The sequence below is a fragment of the Bombina bombina genome, chromosome 1 (assembly GCF_027579735.1).
Source record: "Bombina bombina isolate aBomBom1 chromosome 1, aBomBom1.pri, whole genome shotgun sequence".
Lineage (NCBI taxonomy): Eukaryota > Metazoa > Chordata > Amphibia > Anura > Bombinatoridae > Bombina > Bombina bombina.
The window spans coordinates 1,375,305,264-1,375,323,813 of NC_069499.1; the positions used below are offsets into that span (position 1 = coordinate 1,375,305,264).

Consider the following 18,550-nt stretch of genomic DNA (forward strand, 5'->3'; position numbering starts at 1 on the left):
CAAAGCAGCCGTTTTGATTAGAAACTTACCTTTTTTTTCTTTTCACAGCCAGAGCTGCTTCCCCCTCCTGGAAATCCTCTCTTCACACATCAGCAAAGACTAATCCGGCTTCCTCCAATCACAGCATGGCCTCAGGCCATAACCACCCCCTGGGGGGAAAGCCGTGATTGGAGAAAGCCGGATTAGTCATTGCTGACGTGTGGAGAGGATTTCCAGGAGGGGGAAGCTGCTCTGGCTATGAAAAGAAAAAAAAAGGTTTTTAATCAAAACAGGTGCTCTGTAAACTTTGATGAATGAAAGTGCCCCTGTTTTTAATAGTATTTTTAAAAAACAGGCTTCATTCACCAAAGTTTACCTTTACTTTAAGCTCATTTATAAAGTTGTGGTGATTAGGGCACAAATAGATAAATATACTTGGCAACAAGACCTTCAACAGAACAAAATATAACCACCAAAAAAAATGTATAATTTTCATTAAAATGCCAGCTGATTTTGTGAGAATCAGCTAGACAAACTTTGTAAACACAGCAGTGTTACACTTTGTACAACACAACAGATGTTATGTTTTAATTTATTTTTAAACTAAATATATGGAAAAAATCCATAAACAAGCAAAAGTTCTAAATTTCTAAACACACACCACACAAAAAAACTCATACCTTCCAAGTTATCAATAGTCTTCTCAAGTTTTGCCACGGACCGTTCTGCAAACTCTGCTCGAGTCTCTGCCTGTTAGGGGGTTAAAAAGTCAATGTTACCAAAGTGTCCTGTGTTCTATTCTCACCAGAATCTTTGTGAAATAGGGTGTAAAGACTTCTCTTTATGAAGTACTAAACTTCTAAAACGTAAAAACCACAAAAAAAGAAGTTAAATGCAATAAAGTTGACCTCTGACCATGAATAATTAGTTGTGGTTTCAGTCAACTATAGCAACTTTATTTGAATTTTACATAATTACATTTACTGCTGAAAAACAGAATGGTGTCAGTTATGAAGAAGGGTATCGTACATAATCTGAAAAAGGTAGTAGGCTTTTGGTGTTTGATTATCTCCCTTAAAAGGGATTTTTTTTTTTATCATAGTGAGTGCTATGGATCCGAGACAAAATTCCAAAACTCAGTATGGCCATCTCTGCTTGCATCAACAGGACAACATCAAAAATTACTTAGTCCAACAGCAACAATAAAACTACCTATTGCTCACCTCTTTTAGCTTATCTGTCAATATCTTGATTTCTTCCTCATATTTGTCTTCCTTCTGTGAATACTGCAGGATTTAAAATAAAAAAAATTGAGTTACAGGATAAAACATAGTAAGTTTGAGCCATACCATAGGCTATATAAGTTCACGTCTAGTATCTTTGCTACTTTTTCAGGGGCAAAATATAACCTTAATATGTGCAAAGTAGCAAGATATTTTTACAGAGGGTTCAAAAGTATCTATGTTCAACACAAATGCAGAGACACAGGATAAAAAAGACCAACAGGAAACATTATTGCATATATTCTGGTATATGCAACATTGTTTCTGGAGAGAAAATCACAAATATTGTGAACACTCCAAAACGGTCACCAATATTTTACAAACTTTCAAAGGAAAAATGCACGGGACATTCACAGCAAATATCTCTATCTGTAGATTGCTTCGACATACTTTTAGGCAGGTCCACCCTATTAAATAAACATAGGCAGGCTATGTTTGGATGATGTTATGATCTTGTGGGTTCAGTTTTCTCCCATATTTACTCATTTATTCAATGAATCCATTAATGTATGGGGAAACCAATTAAACATTTTCAGATTTACGACACAAAAGTTTCATAATTTTTTTAAAAAAGGTGCATCAAAATGCATTTCTGGGAAGAGGTAATAAATAATTAATGCATCTACTGTAGTAAACAGCACAACACTAAAATGTCTAAATTCTCAAAACGTATTAAAAAATTCTGTACTTTCACTACGATTTACTTGTTGGCACTTGACCCTACATTTATGGTGTTCATGTTATCAAATTTCATAATCTGTTTCCCAGACTTACTCCTACAGGAGCAGAGACACAAGATGTGCAATATAGCAATCATGTCTGTTCTTTGCTGTGACACCACCAGTTAGTTAGCAGATGTGATGTGCTTACCTTCTCTGCCTGAGCCTCCAGAGACTTCAGGTTGTTGGTAACATTTTTCAGCTCCTCCTCCAGCTCGGAACATTTGCTGAGGAGGATTTTGTGGACAAGGCAAAGAAAAGGACAAGAAGGAAAGAGACAACAAGAAAAGTAGAAAGGGGAAGTGAGACTAAGCAATGTGCAAGTGTATTGCAACAAGATAGGAGGAGGATCCCAGATAGCTTCAATTGCTGCACTCAAAAACTCATAGGAAAACCATGCCAGAGGCTGTAACTAGAAAAAGGATTTTATAAAGTATGACTAATAAGTAGCCTTAAAAAAATATATTTAATCTTGTAGGCGTTTTAAAAATCTGGTAATAGTTTTCTTTTTTTTTTTTTGTTTTGCTTGTTTTAGCTGATTCACCCATATGTAATTGGAGGTGCAAAACACAAGCAAAAAAATTTCTAAAAAAGTAAAAATTACTTTTAATTGAGCGCTAGGTTAATTCGTAAAATCAAACAGTAGTTGCTTATAGATAAATAGGATTTGTCTCTATAAATCCAAAGAAAAGAATATACAGAAGGTTTGTCAAAGTGCACTGAAAAAACAAATTATGCTTACCTGATAATTTTATTTCCATCGTGGGGAGGAGAGTCCATGGCTTCATTCATTACTTGTGGGAAGAACCTGGCCACCAGGAGGAGGCAGACACACCCCAGACAAAGGCTTAAATACCTCCCCCACTCCCCTCATCCCCCAGTCATTCTGCCGAGGGAACAAGGAACAGGAGAAATATCAGGGTATAAATGGTGCTAGAAGAATATATTAAATTTAGGTCCATCCGTCGGAGATACGGGTGGGGGCCGTGGACTCTCCACCCCACGATGGAAATAAAATTATCAGGTAAGCATAATTTATGTTTTCCATCTAAAGGGGAGGAGAGTCAACGGCTTCATTCATTACTTGTGGGAACATATACCCAAGCTTATAGAGGACACTGAATGAAACCGGGAGGGTAAAAGGCGGACCCTTAATCTGAGGGCACCACAGCCTGTAGAACCTCTCCCCCCAAAAAATAGCTTCCACGGAGGCAAAAACATCAAATTTGTAAAACTTAGAGAAGGTATGCAAGGAGGACCAGGTAGCCGCCTTGCAAAAAGCTCCATAGAAGCCTCATTTTTGAAGGTCCAGGATGAAGCTACCGCTCTAGTAGAATGAGCAGTAATCCTCTGAGGAGGCTTATGTCCCGCTGTCTCATAGGCCAAGCAGATCAAGCTCCTTAGCCAAAAAGACAAAGAAGCAACAGAAGACCTCTGACCCCTGCGCTTCCCTGAATATACAACAAAAAGATTTAGATTGTCTGAAATCCTTTGTGGCCTGAAGATAGAATTTCAAAGAACGAACCACATCCAGATTATGAAGTAGTCTCTCCTTAGGGGAAGAAGGGCTAGGACATAAAGGAACAACAATCTCCTGATTGATGTAACAGTTAGACACCACCTTGGAGAAAAACCCCAAGCCTGTGCAAAGAAAAGCCTTATCCGCATGAAACACCAGATAAGGGCTCATATTGCAAAGCCGTCAGCTCAGACTCTGCATGCCGAAGCAATGGCCAACATAAAGAGAACCTTCCATGAGAGAACCTTTATGTCAAGAGAATGCATAGGCTCAAACTGAACCCTCTGTAAGACCTTCAGAACCAAGTTTAAGCTCCAAGGGGGAGCAGCCTGCCTACAAACAGGCCTGATTTGAGACAGAGCCTTAACAAAAGATTGGATGTTAGGGAGATGAGCGAGTCTCTTATGCAACAGAACAGATAAAGCCAAAATTTGTCCTTTTAGGGAACTAGCGGCGAGACCCTTCTCCAAGCCATCTTGGAGAAAGGACAAAATCCTGGATACCCTCACTTTGTAACAGCAAATAAAGGAGGTAGCAGCACCAAACTGTAGATTTTTAGTTGCTTTTAATCAGAAACATCATAAAAAACCAAACAACGTTTCGGTCAGCACCTGACCCTAATCATGTTGTGCCAAGGGTAGCCATGACTCACACCAGGACAAGTGACCGGCTTTCTTGCCTGAACTAGAGTGTCAATCACATTCTCAGAAAAAAAAAAACCCTTTTTGCCAAGACTAAGCGTTCCAATTTCCCCGCAGTCAGCCTCAGAGAATCTAGATTTTGATGTTGAAAAGACCCTGCTCCAACAGATCCCTGCGACATGGTAACCTCCATTGCGGAGAGGATGACATCCCCACCAGATCAGCAAGGCCACGAAGGAGCAATCAGAATGGAGGACACTCTCCCGTTTTATACGAGCCAATACACGAGGAAGAAGCGACAACGGAGGAAATATATATACTAGACCGAACCCCCAAGGCATCGCCAATGCGCCTATTAGCTCCGTCTGGGGGTCCCTCGACCTCGATCGGGGAAGCTTGCAATTCAACCTTGACGCCATGGGATAGATCTCCGGTGTCCCCCATCTGAGACAGATCTCCGCAAACACTTTGGGGTGAAGAGACCATTCCCCCGGATGAAAAGTCTGCCTGCTGAGAAAATCCACTTCCCAATTGTCCACACCCGGGATGTGGATCACAGAGAGCGAACAGTTGTGGGTCTCCGACCACTCCAGGATCCAAGATACCTCCCTCATTGCAAGGGAGCTCCTCGTGCCCCCCTGGTGGTTGATGTAAGCCACCGAGGTAATATTGTCCGCCTGGAACCTGATAAAGCTGAAGTCCCCCAGACGAGGCCACGCCTTTAGAGCATTGTAGATCGCTCGAAGCTCCAGAATATTTATTGGAAGAGACTCTAAAACGAGACTACTTCCCCAGTGCCATCCTGGCACCCCAAACAGCTCCCCATCCCCCCAGACTCGCATCCGTGGTACCAATCTCCTAGAACGGTCTCAGGAAGGATGTCCCCCTGGACAGGTGATCCAGGTGGATCTACAAGGAAAGGGAAATCCATGTCCACGCATCTATGTATATGGGCTGCGACAGATCGGAATGATCGCTGTTCCACTGTCTCAACATACACAATTGAAGAGGTCCGAGATGAAACCTGGAGAATGGAATGATGTCCATGCTGGAGACCATGAGCCCAATCATTTCCATGCACTGAGCTACAGGTGGTCTCACTGTAGACTGAAGGGCAAGACAAGTAGACGACATCTTTGTGCGTCGCTTGTCCGTGAGAAAGATCTCCATGGACACGGAGGCCCAAGAACTCCACCCTGGTACTGTGAACCAGAGAACTCTTCTCGAGATTGACCTTCCAACCATCAGATTGAAGGAACTGCAGCAGGTCCCTGGTGTGGGCCTCTGCCAGATGGAATGACGGTGCCTGAACCAGGATGTTGTACAGGTAGGACGCCACCGCGATGCCCTAGGATCTGGCTACTGCTAGAAGGGCCCCAAGGACCTTCATAAAGACTCTTGGGGCCGTCGCCAGACCTAAGAGGATAGCCAGGAACTGGAAATGCTGATCCAGAAAGGCAAATCTGAGGAACCTGAAATGGTCACAATGAAATGGTCCCTATGCATCCTTCAAGTTTATAGAGGTCATTAGCTGCCCCTCTTGAACTAGGGGCAGAATGGATCTGATCGTTTCCATTTTGAACAATGGAATGGACAGGAACTTGTTTAAACATTTAAGGTCCAGAATCGGGCAGAACGTGCCCTCCTTCTTTGGGACCACAAACAAATTGGAGTAATACCCTAGACCCTTTTTTGCATAAGGGCACGGGTACAATTACCCCTAGAGCGGAGAGATCGCGCACACACCCTGGAAAGGCATCTCTCTTTTCCGGCCTTGAAGACAGGTTTGACAGAAGGAATCTGCCCCTGGGTGGAGAGGACTTGAACCCTATCCTGTAACCCTGGACGACTATCTCCAGAACATCCTGCAACCAGACGTCTAAGAATAGAGACAATTTGCCCCCCACTCGATCCGCAGACCAGTCGGGGGCCACCCCTTCATGCGGACTTAGACTTGGCAGGTTTCTTGTTCTGCTTAGACTTGTTCCAGGCTTGGGCAGGCTTCCAGGCACACTTTGGTTGGTCTGCTTTCGCTGTGGGCTGTTGGCGTTGCGCCTTATCCCCACGAAAGGGTCGAAAATTAGAACCTTTAGGTTTCGCCTTCCTATTTTGGGGAAGGAAGGCATTGCCTCCTGTAACCGTGGATATGATAGAGTCCAGACCTGGACCGAACAGGATCTTGCCCTTAAAAGGCAAATACAGCAGCCTCGTCTTAGAGGTCATGTCCGCCGACCACGATTTTAGCCACAGAGCCCTGCGCGCTAGAACCGAAAAACCCGATACCTTAGCATTCAGGTGGATAATCTGCATATTAGCGTCACAAATTAAGGAATTGGCCACCTTTAGGGCCTTGATCTTCTCCTGCACTTCCTCGAAAGAGGATTTGCCCTCAATCCTATCGAATAATGCATCGCACCAATATGACGCAGCTCCAGCAACCGTGGCCGCTGCTGGTTGAAAAACAAAACCTGTGTGTTGAAACATCTTTCGCAACATGTTTTCCAACATCCTCTAAAGGAATTGTGCGCTTAGCAAATATGGAGATGGCCCCATCCACCTTGGGATTGGTCCCCCACAACTCTAGCTGGGCCTCCGGGACGGGGAAAAGCTTTTTAAATTGAGAAGAGGAAAAGGAAGAACCTAATCGCTCCCATTCATTCTTAATTATGTTCGCCACCTTGACAGGAACCGGGTAGCCAGCACTTGCTTTAACAAAAATAATGTAAGCTCTCCATTTTAAACCGAAAACCGGGTTCCTCCGCTGCTGGAGGTTTAGATGACACGGACTTCGGCCCAGAAAGGGCCTCTTTTGACACGTTGGATTGGGCCTTGTCATCGTACCACCCCCTCTCTGGGGCATCCGACAGACAGCTCCTGGGTCAGGCCGCTATGAAAAGCTCAACGCTTGCGCTTAGCAGAACACTGCAAAGCATGGATCACCTTAGCGACTGCCGTTTCAAGCTGTTGCGCAAAGTCCGGCGGCCAAGCAATTTCCCCCGAAGGGATAACAGTCGAACCCTGGGGCGCTGCATGTGGGATAGGGGACGCCATTAGGGAACACACCTCACGGGACGGTGACCCCTCAGAGGGGGACGGCTCAGTAGTGCTAGACATTCTCTTATGTTTGGAAGTCGTAGCCTTCTCAAGGCATGTGGAACACAGATGCACAGGCTGGTCTACCAAAACCTCACAATAAACACAGGTATAAGACTTGGCTAAAGAGGGGAGTACCCTCTAACGCGTAAGAATCCTCCATAGCTTTTAGAAAAAAAGGATAGGCCAGGCACCACCTACTATGACCCGGACAGTAGAAGCCGCTTAGTCTCCCCAGTCGCAGATCGCAGGCCCCACCCGGTCACAAGGATAACTACGCAGGACCGCATGTGCCTAGGAGAAAATGAGCCACAAAAACCATGCAAAAAAACTCCCGGAAGAGAACCTGTCCGTTCCACATAATTGTCAGAACCACGTCCTCGCACATAACGCAGCAATCACATAATAAACATATCATGCACATACCCCCCCCCCTGCTCAATAATCCCCACATAGGAATATTACCCCTTGATTCTACAAAAATAAAAGGCGCCACACTGTGGCCCTGCTTCTGTGTTATCATTATGTAAAAATGAAACGATCTTAGCAGAATCTATGCCGTCGAACAGGAACACGGCCCTTCAAGCGTGACAAGTAGCTGCGCTCTTGAAATGGACTTGAGAGAAGAAAACAATCTGCAAAACCCGTCAACGCTGATTACTAAAGAAGCTGTTAATGAGTCAGGATGGTGTCGCAAAGGGAAGCTCCCCCTGCAACTATGGACTCTAACGTTCACCCAGGCCCTCGAGTTGAGAAGCTTAAAGGGTTACTTAAACTCCCTGTCCCATAGCGAAGGGTAGAACCCCTCTTAAGAGACCTCCGATATTCCGGCACCTCTGTGCCATCTCCTGTGACAAAAGGCAAAGAATGACTGGGGGATGAGGGGAGTGGGGGAGGTATTTAAGCCTTTGGCTGGGGTATCTTTGCCTCCTCCTGGTGGCCAGGTTCTTAATTCCCACCTGCAATGAATGAAGCTGTGGACTCTCCTCCCCTTTAGATGGAAATTGATTTCAACTGCATGTATTATAGCTGAAACATGTTCACAAAAAGGCAATATATCCATGTGCAAATTTGAATTTTACCCTATTTTGGATAATGGTGATTAAAGGTTTTTCACTGACTGCTTTATTTTTAGTTCACTTAATTTAAAGGGACATTATACACTAACTTTCTTTCCATAAATGTTTTGTAGATCTATTTATATAGCCCATAAAGTTTTTTTTTTTTTTTTTTAAATGTATAGTTTTGCTTATTTTTAAATAACATTGCTCTGATTTTCAGACGCCTAACCAAGCCCTAAAGTTTTAGGAGAATACCGTCAGCTACCTTCTCCAGCTTGCTTCAGTTTGTGTAAAGGGTCTTTTCATATGCAAAAAAAGGGGGAGGGGGTGTCTTATTTCCCACTTGCAGTGGGCTTTCCAGCTACCCTTTCAACAGAGCTAAACTGAGAGCTTCTAAGTATCAGTATCTGTGCATCTTATTCCTTATAGTAGTGTCTATTACATGCAGTTATATGAAAATGAGTATACTGTCCCTTTAAATAGATTAGAGACAAATAAAATGTTTTAAGATACCAGAGATAAAAGTCATACACAGCTGTGTCTGGAAATCTGATACCGTCAAAATTCAAATTTAGAGATGTTACCTTTGGTGAATATGTTTCAGCTATAATGCATGCAATTGAAATCAATTTTTAGTGCGCTTTGTAAACCTTAAAACAAATTATACTAATGTACACAAAAAACAAAAAAAAACAAAAATGGAAAAAAAAAACCACATTTGATATGACAGACTAACTGGGACTGAAAATGTCAAGGTAAGTTATTCTACCTCTTTCTTGGAACAAAACTATAAAAGTAAGGGTAATAAGGAAATACCCGGCATGGAAGAAGCAGAATCAAACCTATATAATAAGAGCAAAGTATGCATGCCAATGAATAAAAACTGACTGAGGTGCACACACTGTATGCTCTTGCTGATATAAACAAGCTTTCCCCCAAGCAACCCATACAAAAGGATATGCCAGTGATGAGTTTACCTGTGGTTAGCCAGTTTTTTTATGTCACTTTTAGAAAGTATGGTGACATAGCAGGCTTTTAGAAGGAATCCCCCAGCGAAAGGGGGGAATTTTTTTATTTTTGGTTCATTCAGGCAACATATTCCCTGCTTAAGTAAAATTCATTTTACCAAGAAGCTAGAATTTTGTTTTCCACAATCCAAACTAGAATTAAGCTCCAAAGAGGAAAATATGCAAACTGAATCAATCACCAATTTTAGAATTCAAAAGTTACCCAGGAAACAGTAACAATTGAGATCAGATGCATATTCCAATGATCCTGTGAATGACAGGAGTGCAACACTGCAGCCAACTGGGACAAGAGCAAAAAAAAAAAAAAGGAGAGATGTAGCAGCCAAGAGGTTATAGCAGACAGGAGGAGATCTGGGGAAGGAAACATTAAGTACCTTCTCCTCAGAGGCGTTCAAACACTTCAAGCTATGGTCCAAATTGCTGATCTGCTCTTCCAGTTCACGGGCTCGTCTGTGTTAGAGGTCCCATGAGTCGAGGGAGAGTTGGAGGGGTTTGAGGAGTCACAGCAAACACCACAAAACAAAGCAAGGGTAAACAGGGGTGGGAGAGGGGGCAAAAATAAATGTAAGTCATGCAGATATATCAGTATGTTAAACAAGGCCTGAAAACACAATATAACCTATAAGCTTTGTTGTTTTTTTTTTGGTCATTTGAAATGCATTGTCTGTTTTTAAAATTCCATCCCCATGTTATTTCTGTGGCAGGTGGAGTGTTTAAAGATCAGTCATTTATTTAAATAATGACCTTGGATAATTTGCTCATTTATTAAATTGAGTGCATTGCTCACTAGACAGAAATCAAAGATTTTATTTTCAACAACGCAGAAGCCTTTAACTCACAAACAAGTCTTTATGGACAAGTTTATGCCCATTTTAGCACTGCAAATATCTATGTACTTTAAAGCCTTAAAAAAGTAATAGCTGTAAAACTGGATTTGTTTATTATGCAATTTAACAGAGAACAATTCTAATTGATCTGTTAAAAACAGAAGAGAGACGTGTTGGTAAACAACCCTGACTCAGTGCCAGCTAGGATTTTTTTGTAACATAACATAATGTAAAAACACACCACTAACACCAAAAAGCATCCTTTATAATTTCAAAGCTACACTTGATCAGTCATTTTCAGTCCTTGTGCAACAAGTCTGTAGATTCACAATGGGAAGTAAAAAACATGATACTTACGATTCTGCCAATTCTGCCCTCTCTTCTGTACGTTCAAGGTCACCCTCAATGATTACTAGCTTTCGGGCAACCTGGAGGAAAAGGAGGGACAAGGACATGCAAAAAAAAAGAATTAACTAGAAGTCTTTCAAAGACAAAGTAGTTTGACATGACAATTAGACACATCATCCACCAAAATTGTGGACATAATAGATGACAATTACTTTATCATACTTTTGGGGTGTTTATAAACCAGGTGGATATTTTTCCACTGACCAATTGAAACCTTCAGTAAAATGCTTATGTCTTAACTAGGATGTACTCTGATAAGACTTGCAAAGATTAAGTTCAACCACTGGGTCTATAATGTCTTTCTACAAGCTATGAACAATGCTGCCATAAACCGAAATTTTCAATCTCTGCTCACCTCTTCGTACTTCCTGTCTGCTTCTTCTGCTATGTGTTTGGCTTCTTTTAACTGAATCTCCTGAAGCTCCATCTTTTCCTCATCCTTAAGGGCTCTGTTCTCAATCACCTTCATCCCCCTGAAGAGAGAAAAAGTCAAACACATTACCACATACCTATGATTTAAAATGAACGGTATGGTATATAAGTGCATGGCAAGAAATTCCCATTAGTCCCAGAAGTTCAGAAGTAGGAACAACAAATAAAGCTTGCATCGAAATTTCATCCGTAGAAAGGTTTCGGACGAAAAACTTGACTTACTGTTTTGCATTTAATAATAGTTTACTAGGACTATACTTTATTTGGATAATTGGTTAAAAAAAAAAAAAAAACTTAAATCTGATTCTGTTACACAAAACTAAAGAAAAATACAGCATATTGATAATATTGTTTTAAGTAGGGATGCACCAAAATTTCAGTCGCAGAAACATTTTGGACGAAAATGGCATCGTTTTTCGGTTTGTTTTTTTGCCCGTTTTTTTCTTGGTAAAAATTGTTTTAAGATATTTTTTTTGTCAAATTTTAGTGTGTTATTTTCAATAAAAACAAATTATGCTTACCATATAATTTCCTTTCCTTCTGTACAGGGATAGTCCATAGCTGCATTCCTTACTTGTGGGAAATACTGAACCTGACCACCAGGAGGAGGCAAAGACACCCTAGCCAAAGACTTAAATACCTCCCCCCACTTCCATCATCCCCCAGTCATTCTGTCAAGGAAACAAGAACAGTAGGAGAAATATCAGGGTGGAAAAGGTGCCAGAAGAATAAAATTAAATGTAGGGCCGCCCATCGGAGAACACGGGCAGGAGCTGTGGACTCTCCCTGTACAAAAGGAAAATGATCTGGTAAGCACAATTTATGTTTTCCTTCTTAATACAGGAAGAGTCCACAGATGCATTCCTTACTTGTGGGAAATCTATACCCAAGCTCTAGAGGACACTGAATGCTAACGGGATGGCAAAAAGAAGAGGCTGCCCCCTTTAATCGGAGGGCACCACAGCCTGCAAACCCTTCTTCCCGAAGACTGCTTCCACAGAAGCAAATAATTTCATTAAAAATTTTGGAAAAAGAATGTAAGGACCACCAGGTAGCTGTCCTACAAGTCTGATCTATAGAGGCCCCATTTTAAGGGCCCAAAATGGACGACATTGCTCTCGTAGATGAGCCATAATCCTCTAAGGAGGCATGTGTTCCGCTCGACGTAAGAGACAGCGGATGATACTCCTCAACTCACAGATAAGGAAGTCCAAGACGCTTACCAATCCTTACGCTTCCCTAGATAACAGAGAAAAAAAACTGTCCCTTCCCAAGTAGCTTGAAGATAGAACCTCAAGGTACGAATCCATAGTATGTGGAAAACTTTTCCTTCAAGAAGAAGGAATAGGACCTGAGAAAGGAACCACAATCGCTTGATAGAAGTTGTGAAAGGACACGACCTGAGGAGAAATTCCCAACTAGGGTCGAGAACAGCCCTATTATCAAGAAAACCAGATCATTGAAAAATTGCATCGCAAGAACACAATCTCAGAGACTTCTGCATGCAGAAGCAATATTTAGAACGAAGGAATCTTCCAAGATAAACTAATATCAACCTCATGCATAAGCTCAAAAGGAGCCCGATGCAAAAACAAAATCTAGGCTCCAAGGGGAAGCATCAGATCAACACCTTGGCCTGACCGTAGTCAGAACTTTAACAAAAAACTGTATATCTGGAAGCTCAGCGAGCCCCTGGATAGTAACAGACAGGGCCAAAACTGTCACAACAAGGAAACTAAGAGGCCCTTTGCCAGACCATTCCAGATGGAAGAAAAAAACCTGGCCGATTTGACAGTGCCAGGGCGAACCACGCTCTTCACAGAAGGGGGTCCCCTACACCGTAAGATAGATGACAAGGAACCAGCCTACACGCTTGAATGAGAGGACTAATTATTATTATAATACTTTATTTATGAAGCGCCATCTTATTCCGCAGCGCTGTCCATGGATACAGATCATTTAAATAAAACAATAGTATAAAACTTCTAAGACTAAGAGACAGGACAGAATTTACAAACACATACAGGAGGAATCGAGGGCCCTATTCCCGTGGGAACTTACAATCTAGAAATCTAGACTCTAATCTCTCTGAAACCCTCTCCTGGCTAAGACCAAGCGTAATCTCAATGCAGTCTGCCTCAGAGAATTAAGATCTGATCAAGTAAAAAAGGGCCCTGTGTCAGCAGATCCCTGCGACAAGGAAACCCTTATGAAGGTAAAAACGACTTCCCCACTAAATAGCCGTGAACCACGATCCTCGCGGTCGCAATGGAGCAAGCACAAACACTGACGTCTGCTCCTGCTAGGTTTGAGCCATCACTCAAGAAAAAGAGCAATATGACAGAAAAAGGAAATCTTGCATAGAACCGCCAAGGCACCGCCTATGCATCAGTTAGCTCCGACTGAGGATCCCGAACTACAACCCCTCTGTGGGTAACTAGGTATTGAAACGGGACGACTTAAGATTTTTATCTGGCGCCCCTTCCAGAGCAAAAATATCCTAAACCCCTTGGATGAAGACCTTATCCTCAGATAAGAGGAATGTCTCTAGGAACATCCGAACCAGATAACCACCCCCGGAGAGTGGATCGCTGATGGCGAAAGGTGGTGGGCCTCCGTTCACTACCAAAACCAAAGATACTACCCTCATCGCTAGGGAGCCTATCGTTCCCCTCAGATGGAGTTCCAAGCCATTGAGAGTAAGACAGACAGACTGGAAACTATAAAGTGGGACTAACCCAGTATTCAAAACACTCGGAGCAAAAGAAAATTGCCTAAAGATCCAAAAGTAAAAATTGTGAGGGAGGAAAGCTCCTAAAACCACGGATCCCATGCCCATTCTCTCCATCCTGACGGGCTTCTGACCAAAGTCAAAATCGCCCCAGACAAATTAAGAAAAATGTCCCTCAGGAAAAGTGATCTGGACAAAGACACTAGAGAGCAATTCCCTCAACTAGTAGTCCAGGAAAATCTTTTAAAGGGACACTAAACCCAAATTTTCTCTTTCACGATTCAGATAGAGCATGCAATTTTAGGCAACTTTCTAATTTACTCCTATTATCAATTTTTCTTTGTTCTCTTGCTATCTTTATTTAAAAAGCAGGAACGTAATGCATAGGAGCAGGCCCATATTTGGTTGAGAACCTGGGTTATGCTTACTTATTGGTGGGTATATGTAAGCCTCCAATAAGCATGTGCTATCCATGGTGCTTAACCTAAAATGGGCTGGCTGCTAAGATTTACATCCCTGCTTTTAAAATAAAGATAGCAAGAGAACAAAGAAAAATTGATAAAAGGAGTAAATGAGCAAGTTGCTTACAATTTCATGCTCTGAATCATGAAAGAAAAATAATTTGGGTTCAGTGTCTCTTTAAGACAGATTAGAAAATAGCGCCACTCCATTTACTCAGCATACACCAAGCCTCTGCTGAAATGAGACCTGGCAAAAAGAACGAGGTCCAAGAAAGGCCACATGATTATCCTTACCACCAAAATGCAGAGCCAGCGATGGCCTGAAGAAAGACTGGAGGGCACGAACTGATAAAGTTAACTCATAACTTCACAAATCTGATGAAAAATCCTCATGTCTATGCAGACTAAAATAGCATCCAGGAATTCCACCCTTGTGCCCAACACCGGAGAACTCTGGTCTAGATTTCTTCCAACTCACAGGATCAAGTAAGACAAAATCCTTAATGTTCCTTTACAGACGAGAAGATGGCGATTAATCAGAATCGTCTAGATAAGGGAATTTACAGCTAGATCTGGAGTCTGTCAACTGCCAAAGAATCCTTCGATCCTAAAAGGCTCCAAGACCGAAACTGAATAGCAATGTACTGGAAATGCCGGCCCAAAAAAAGCAACCCTAGGTACCGGAAATGTTCCCTGAGTAGGGGGGGGGGAAAAAAAAAAAAAAAAAAAAAAAAAAAAAAAAGAAGGTATGATACCCTTCCCCAACAGAGCACCAAAGGTAAGGTGGACCTTATAATCTCCCTTAGTAACGGGGAGACATGAAAGCTTTAGCATCCCAAGAATGCGGGAGGCCCCTCCCTCTATGGGATCATGAAAGAGTGGCTTGAATGACATCTCAAAGCTCACTCCGTGATAGACACCGGGATAAAGTTTTAAAAGAGAACAAAACACGTCTGGGAAGGCATCCCTCTGAAAGAAAAAAGGAACAAAAGAAGGAAACTGCCCTGGGAGGCTTGAAACCTAGCTATGACCTCAAAGACCCATGTATACGGTACGTCCCTAAACCAAGCGACTGAAAGAGTGATAGGCAGTCCCCAATGCAAACCAATATATGACCTAGGACTGGCCCCTCCTGCCGCCTAGTTTCGGCAGGCCTTTGCTCGGACTTAATCCAGGAAAGAAAACTGCTTTCAAAAAACCCTTGGATTGCTCCCCTTAGCGGAGGCCTCTGACGCTGGGCATCAACCGGACTAAAGGACTAATAGAAATAAACTTGTCTCTCAGATTCGCTTTCACCTCAAATGGTAAAACCGTGGAACAGCGGAAACCCAGTTAAATCTCGCTCTCAAGCAGAAGGAAAGATTTTAGATTCAGAAGTCATATGACAGAATGATAGAAGGCCTGAACAGAAAAAAAACCTGAAGACCTAGCTTTGGAGCAAGAAATCTGCGAAAATCACATAGAAGTATAAGCTCCAAGGCCTTAATTCTTTCAAGAGAATATCGAGGTAACCATCCCCTCGATTCGAGACAGAGACTGCCAATTGGAAGTCTCCAGAAAAACCACGACAACCAAAATCGTTGGTACATAAGATATCCCCAGGGATGAAACGTTTTCATAAAAAGTTTCCTCTTATAACCAAGAGCTCTAAGAATGAGCTATCCTTAAACGGAATAGTAAAAACAATAGGCAAGAGCACAAAACAGTGATAGCCAAGTAGAGATGGGCAACACAAACCCCTTAAAGCCCGGAACCGGGATCTTAAAAAGCAAACAGACGAAAAGGAATAGGATTCCCATCCTTCCACACTCTCCTTAATCCCAGTCGCCCTCTGATTTAGGGCTCCGAGATTCGACTGGCAGATCAGTACTAGGAATCTCCAATATCAATGAAACCTCTCAGAAGAAAGCGCAGGCGTGCTACCTTAAAGCTAAAGGCGAAATCCTCCTCTACCGGAGGAATTAAAACAGCAGGCTCCGAACCAGAAGGTCCGTGCTCTGAAGCCTCAGAGAGAACCGCATCCTCAGATGATTGATCAGATTAGAGCTGCAACAACTAATCAGCATAATCGATAATCAATTATGAAAATAGTTGTCAACGAATCTCATAATTGATTAGTTGGTTTGCAATTACTTGGTCTGTGCACAGCACCAGCTGCTTTACTCCAATGAGCTCCTGCACTTGGTATTGTGTTTTATGGTTATGCCCTTAGCCTAAAGGATGTCTACAGACATTTTACTTTTCACTTTTTTAGGACACTATAAGTTTCTTTTTAAGTTTACAACTACTCCTGGCTTATGTGCAACCCAAAAATAAAATAGGAGTCATAATTGGATTGTTTATATTAAATCAGGTGATTTGGAACTATGCTTAGCATGATATAGTACCGAGCTTGTTATTTACACCTAGACCTAGATTGATGGCATTTGTTATACGACTTGATGTCACTATTACCTGTTTGCACAATTTTTAGCGGATCGCTTGCTATTCCTGATATATGTACTCTATAGATAAATGTGTAAGTCTGTGTCCTGTTACTGATATATAGTCTTTAGCACTTTTGCCTTTTTTTTCCCTTTCTATTTTTAATTAATTGGAATATGTACCAAATGCAACCTCTATAAGTATATATCTGCTATTTTAAGAGTGGACTAGATATTTTCCCCCTAACCTTATAGATGGCTATTTACCATTGCATATAGACATTCAAGATATTTTTATGTTAAAATAAAGGCCAGGCTTACTTTGTTGAGAGGCCCCTTGCATTGGTGGAACTAAGATAAATACCCCACCTTGGTGAAATTGGCAAAACCCTATGTATGCATCTCAGACACCTCAACACCATCTGAGCGCCTCTTCTCTGCTACAGGGAAACTAGCTGCAAAAAGCCAGCCTCAGCCAGGAGTATGTGGTCATGACGACATTTTTGCATTTCAATGCAAAGTTTCTGAATGAGTGAATAACAGAATGTTATAAACCGTGATAATCTACCTCTTACTACTTCTACCTCTTTTCAAACAGTTTGTGGTTTTGTTTTGCTTAAATTATAAAAATTTGTTCTGCTGCTTAAAAAATTGGACCAACAGTTTTAATGTAAAGTTTTAGTCGGAAGTTTATATTTATAACACTTAGTATGTGCATTTTATTTTAAATATAGGACAAAATTATTTATTTTTTATCCGATTAGTCGATTAATCGAAAAAACAGAATGTATACTTACCTGATAAATTTCTCTCTCTTGCGATGTATTGAGTACACGGATTCATCCATACTTGTGGGATATTCTCCTTCCTAACAGGAAGTGGCAAAGAGAGCACCCACAGCAGAGCTGTCTATATAGCTCCTCCCTTAGCTCCACCCCCCAGTCCTTCGACCGAAGGCTAGGAAGAAAAAGGAGAAACTATAGGGTGCAGAGGTGACTGAAGTTTTTTAAATAAAAATATACTACCTGTCTTAGACAGGGAAGGCCGTGGAATCGATACATCGCAAGAGAAAGAAATTTATCAGGTAAGCATAAATTCTGTTTTCTCTTGCAAGATGTATTGAGTCCATGGATTCATCCATACTTGTGGGATACCAATACCAAAGCTTTAGGACACGGATGAAGGGAGGGACAAGACAGGGACCTTAAACGGAAGGAACCACTGCTTGTAAAACCTTTCTCCCAAAAATAGCCTCCGAAGAAGCAAAAGTATCGAATTTGTAAAATTTGGAAAAAGTATGAAGCGAAGACCAAGTCGCCGCATTACAAATCTGTTCAACAGAAGCCTCATTTTTAAAAGCCCATGTGGAAGCCACTGCTCTAGTAGAATGAGCAGTAATCCTTTCAGGAGGCTGCTGGCCAGCAGTCTCGTAAGCCAAACGGATGATGCTTTTCAGCCAAAAAGAGGTAGCCATAGCCTTTTGGCCTCTCCGCTTACCAGAATAAACAACAATGAAGATGTTTGATGGAAATCTTTGGTTGCTTGTAAGTAGAACTTAAAAGCACGAACCACATCAAGATTGTGCAACAGACGTTCTTTGAAGGATTAGGACACAGCGAAGGAACAACAATTTCCTGATTGATATTCCTATTAGAAACAACCTTAGGAAGGAATCCAGGTTTGGTACGCAAAACCACCTTATCTGCATGGAAAACAAGATAAGGTGAGTCGCACTGTAAAGCAGATAACTCAAACTCTTCGAGCCGAAGCGATAGCTACTAAAAACAGAACTTTCCAAAATAGAAGCTTAATATCTATGGAATGCATAGGTTCAAACGGAACCCCTTGAAGAACTTTAAGAACTAAGTTTAGGCTCCATGGCGGAGCAACAGGTTTGAATACAGGCTTGATTCTGACTAAAGCCTGGCTAAACGCTTGAACGTCT

At 41.9% G+C, this 18,550-nt stretch overlaps 1 protein-coding gene across 10 annotated transcripts in view; it reads right to left on the bottom strand.

Moving 5' to 3' along the window:
• TPM3 (tropomyosin 3) overlaps nt 1-18,550 on the bottom strand; it is a 158,683-nt gene that overhangs the window by 40,729 nt on the left and 99,404 nt on the right. For 6 of the 10 annotated variants that reach the window (XM_053704444.1, XM_053704442.1, XM_053704438.1 and 3 more), the window contains 5 exons: nt 10,914-11,031; nt 10,508-10,578; nt 9,698-9,773; nt 1,203-1,265; nt 660-729 (listed from right to left, as the gene is read on the bottom strand). In XM_053704444.1, coding sequence (XP_053560419.1) covers nt 660-729; nt 1,203-1,265; nt 9,698-9,773; nt 10,508-10,578; nt 10,914-11,031 — 398 coding nt within the window. Of the gene's footprint in view, nt 1-659; nt 730-1,202; nt 1,266-2,132; nt 2,209-9,697; nt 9,774-10,507; nt 10,579-10,913; nt 11,032-18,550 lie in introns of all 10 variants that reach the window. The other 4 variants (XM_053704437.1, XM_053704443.1, XM_053704436.1 and 1 more) reach the window with 1 other exon arrangement.